Source organism: Zingiber officinale, chromosome 5A (assembly GCF_018446385.1).
Source record: "Zingiber officinale cultivar Zhangliang chromosome 5A, Zo_v1.1, whole genome shotgun sequence".
NCBI lineage: Eukaryota > Viridiplantae > Streptophyta > Magnoliopsida > Zingiberales > Zingiberaceae > Zingiber > Zingiber officinale.
In genome coordinates this window covers 80,418,959-80,423,998 of record NC_055994.1, presented here as the reverse complement: position 1 = coordinate 80,423,998, position 5,040 = coordinate 80,418,959, and the positions used below count along the sequence as shown (strand labels likewise).

General features: G+C 35.0%; 1 protein-coding gene across 1 annotated transcript; it reads right to left on the bottom strand.

Annotated features, from left to right (window-relative positions):
- Positions 1-351: 351 nt before the first annotated feature.
- On the bottom strand, positions 352-4,732 carry LOC121980715 (vesicle-associated protein 1-3-like). Its single transcript, XM_042532883.1, has 8 exons — positions 4,557-4,732; positions 4,248-4,318; positions 4,045-4,126; positions 3,843-3,958; positions 3,588-3,749; positions 3,439-3,477; positions 2,291-2,368; positions 352-665 (listed from the first exon to the last, which is right to left on the bottom strand). The coding sequence occupies exons 1-8, from the start codon at positions 4,606-4,608 to the stop codon at positions 561-563; spliced, it is 705 nt and encodes a 234-aa protein (XP_042388817.1). The 5' UTR covers positions 4,609-4,732; the 3' UTR covers positions 352-560.
- Positions 4,733-5,040: the final 308 nt, after the last annotated feature.

Sequence of the window (5,040 nt, the reverse complement as noted above, 5' to 3'; positions counted from 1 at the left end):
TGTCAAATCCAAAACGAAAGTGATTGTACGTAAAAAATACTCTAAATCATTTCAAATTAAAAGCAATATATTCTTATAAGACTGAATGTATTCATTTCTCAAAACTGAATAAGTTAAGTAAAATTATAAAGTGGAAGGAAAGAATGGGTGTACAAAATATGAAAGTTGGATACTCAAAATGGATAATACCCAAACTTCCTCGCAAGGTTTAGCAAAACGCCCTTGAAACAAAAACAAGTTACGGAAATAACAAATTAATAATAGAACTGGGAAAATGATCAGACAACCTCTTAAAATACTCAATAAAAAAAGTTATAAAATTACCAAAAAGAAAAAAGATGAGACAATCTATTAAAACATACAAAGGATCCTTACTTTTGATAAATACAACTGTGTAGATGTTTTAAGATTACAAGACCATACAATCCAAAAATCAATCACACAACAGATTATTTTGTTCGACTGTAAAGAATGAAACTCACACGAACCATTCTTTTTCATTTTTTTTCAAAAAATAAACACAATCCTCGTAAGAGTGTGTGTGTGTGAAACTTCAGTTTCTATGTGCTTCTGAAGAGATAGCCAATGATGATGCACAAGAAAGCCACAACCGCCACAAACGAAATGGAGAAACCGCCGCGATTTTGCTGTTTCCTTAGCAATTCCTAGAAGTTGCAAAGGCCAGAAAACGTTACAACTAATTACATAAACATTGTAAATAGGTATAGTTTGTATATGAAGAATGAAAATCCAAGCCAACCCTTTATAGGCTCTTACTTGGCCTATAGTTCGACATGAGCATATCAAATATTGATAATGTGAGGTTGACTAATAGAGACCAAAAAATGGTTTGACAGGATGTGTACTAAACTGAAGCAGAATGTTGTGAGGATAGACCAACATTAAATGAAGAATCTGAGAGTCCATATTTCTCTGTCATTGTGTAAGCTTAATGGCAAGAAAGATTAGGCAAATAACCAAATACAACACCAACTAAAACTAAAAGTGAATAAAATACAACATGCATATAAAAACATCCCTTATATGACAAGGTAACTCTTCTAGTGAACATTTGTTCAATCTAAGGCATAATTTTATGATGTAGACTCCAAGCCAGATACTGGGGAACATGAAGCAATATCGAAGTTACATGTGGAAAACATCATTAGAGATTGAAGATAGCAGAAGTCAATGATAAGTGAACACCCAAGACAGGTATTTTACAATGCAAATCAATGAGACAACAAGTCCACTCAGTCGGTCATTGAGTGATGCAACACAAATGCTACTTAATGATAGTAGATATACCAACACAACTAGCCACCATCTTCTTGTGAGGTAAAAATTGAGTGTCGCGTTCTCTGTCAGCAAAATCATGGCAAATATTAATAGACCTTATATACCAACACAACCAACCAGTCTCTTTTAATAGGGAAAGAGCCATGTGGACAATGAATTGCTGGCACAAGGACAACCCTATTGGCACAATAAGGACAACCCTATTTAATGACCTCATCACGTCAATAGTTACTATCAACCATTTTGTCTGATATGGCAGTTTCAAGTAATCACTAAGGTAATTGCCAGACTATCAATTTTGAAATAATTTACACTTTCAATTCTATCAATTTTGAAATAATTTACACTTTGAATTCAGAGATAGAACTAAAGTAGAATATATAAAATGAAATTTTAATACTTTTTACTCAATTAATTCTTGCACTTGGTTTCTTTATTTGTCAAAAAAAGACTCCGGTAATTAGATAATTGATCTGAACTTTTATAGTAACATGTCGTGCATATACTCATTATATTTTGACATATGATAAAGCGTGATTTGGCCAATGCCACTTGGCATGACATAAGGTTTCAAACTATTTATCCTAAAGTTAGAAAAGTTGAATCAATTAGTGGAATGTGCAAGGGAAGCTGAAAATCAAAGAAAAGTTAAGCCAGTACAATAAAAACTTATTTGATTGATTTGAATATAGTACTGACTAAAATTGCATAGAGCTCCGTTAAGCTCGATGAAGTAATAAAATTCATGTAGTCAAACTTAGTTAATTGGGATAAACAAGGGTTAATGATAAAGAATTCAAGTAGCACCTTTCTAAGAAAACCCTGAAAAATCAACAAATATAACTTGAACAAATAAAAAAACGTGTTAATCACAAAGTCTTGTATCTCTTTGTAGTAAAATCTAAAAGCTGAACCAGAACCCAAGAAAAATTTGAATATTATAAGGTACTAGAGAATATCAGGTATGAATCAGAGAAAAGGAAAAGCATACCAACTCTTGTCGTAATTTCTGATTTTGTTGAAGTGCATATTCCTTCTCCTCGGTCAGCTTTTGAGCTAGCATTTCCGCCTACAGAGTTAGATTCATAATAGTTAACACACAAAAGGAGATAAAGAAGGGAATTCATCTACTTGTCTACAGATAATATTGGAGTAGAATTATGTTAGATAAGTTTTAGAGTTAAATCAATTAGATCTACTGATGACCAATAAAATCTACAGGTAGACCAATTGAATTGATTTGAGTTGCAAAAGTGATGGAAATGGGATATTAAAGAAAAAAAATGAGACGGTACCAATGGTACAACCTTGCATAAAGGTTAATGCAAAGATGAGATCCATGTAGCAGCCCCCAAACTGTTGGTGTAAGACAGTTTGGCATATGGCTTCTAATGTATCGCGAGTCAAATCTTGAAATGCATCATTTTCTATCATGAATGCTATTCAAACTTAACTATTATCTCCCTTGACTTTCATAACTAGCAATTTAGTAACATCTCACTGAATATTTTTTTGTAACTCCTACTTCCCTTAGCTCTTTTTGTTATTGTTCATAAAAATGACAAATATCACTAAAGTCTTATCTTCATTCAATTTCCCTGAGATCCAGATCAGATCTCTATGTTATGAAGAACATATCTGTTTGACAGATATAATATAGTCATTTCACATTAAACATATATGAATTTGAAGAAGTAGAAAGCAGAGGCAGTTATAATACAGCCATTTCCTTTTTAGCTGAAAATATTTGCTGATGCTATCTTTTTCTTGGTTGTCCTGTGTTATTGTTCAAGATCTGCTCCCTCTTTGTTTCCGAGTGTGCCTTTCCATCTATTGTTGTCTCCACTCTCCACAGATGCAAGTTTAGGATATGAGGGTTTGAAACATTGTATTGCACTGGCAGCTATAGTGCATTGATATAACTTTTACCAGTTAATATATACATTGGGGGAGCAGTTGTTTGCTAACATCTTTTTTCCAAAAGGATAAATGGGAAGTCGCACACAAAAGCATCCTTAATTTACTCCATAGCAAAGCACTAAATGGTAGCATACCATGAAATAACTAATGAATCATCTCATCTATCTAAAAAGTACCTCAAAATTACCTAAAAGTAGAATATAAGAATCTCAAAGTTACCTCATTCTCTCTAGAAGATTCTTCCAATGATCTTGATGCCTGAAATTATTTTCACTGTTACTATTAATACCCAAGCCAACAAGATGGCTAAAGCAAAAGGGATAGTGTGGGATCCCAAAGTTGATTAAATGACTTTAATGTCAACTTACTGCATCAAATAATGTTGAACTCTGAACTTCATTGTCTAACATGGAAGAATGTGGAGAACCTCCTTCCTCTGATTCCTCAGGAACTGGAGAGGGAGGATTGGCAGGTATATAAATGGCGCGTAGCTTAAACTCCTCAACAACTTTACCAGGTACTTTATTGAACTAAAATTCGAATGAGGTCATCAATTCTCAGACATCCAGGATTCAGAAATAAGCCTTGGAAGAAAAAACAAGTAACATCACCACGAACAGTACCATTTCAGTGGTTATGTCCTTGGTTGTGGTTCCATCATCTGTAGCAACACTTTGAATTAGGAACTTATCTTTGCACTGCAGATCGGGTGGAACCTCCTTCTGAGCTTGCATTGTCACTAGCAGAGAGTATAAACAGCAAAAATAGCTTCAGATACAAAAGGGGAGAAATGCCAATTAGATTCATATTTTAGGAGGATTTCACCTATTATGCTAACTGATGATCTCGGCTGGACAATTCCCATGTTTGGTCGCACACTGTACTTCTTTGGACTAGTTGTTTTAACCTAAGAATCGTAAGGAATCCACCCAAACATAAATATTTAGTCGAAGCAACAAACTCTCCGAAAGACTAAAATTTGTGATGATAAGCGCAGAAAAGAGTCAATTTTGAAGAACAAAATATACCTTAAAAGCAACATAATGATCTGTTTTGTTGGTCAACTGCATGCTACAAGAGCTCTGCCTTTTCACCTCGACTTCGTGAAACAATGATCGCCGCCGATGGCACGCAAACAAACACCATCAGAATCAAGAAAACGATGAAACCAAGAGAAACTTTCCCATCAATAATACCCCCAAAAAACAATTCTATGCCCATAGGCATTAGGGGAAAACAGAGAAGGTCGAATCTAGTCACAGCAGAGAGATCTGACTCAGATTCCAATCGGAATCGAAGTTTTGACGAAGGAAATAAAAGAAAGAAAGAGAAATTACAAGGCAATTTTAGCTCAGAGGGGTAGATCTTGAGGAGGCCTCCGCTGATCATGATGACGGATTCGGACCGACGACAGCGATAAGCAACTTCCTTCCTCTACCACTTCGTCATAGATCTCGAAATCTCAATTTCGAGAGGAAACGCCGGTCGATGTCCGATTCTATTCTAACGGTAAGAGAAAAAACCTTGGACGGGATCTTCTCTGGCGACCAAATTTCACAGCAATGCTGCAATCCCAGCATCATGACCGTCCATTCAATCTGACCCCGCTCCTAAGTCCTAAGATCTGAAGAGAAGAAACTTTGGACGGGATTGATTTGTCCCCGGTATGGTGCCCCCAACTGATATATTTGTAAATATTTTTTTTTTTTCAAATGAGATATAATCAAAAAATATTGGACTTTTAAATTGGTGCTACGTGTACTTCCGAATTTATTTGAATAGTCGTTAGAAAATTTCCGTGAGGTCAGATCGATCATTTCA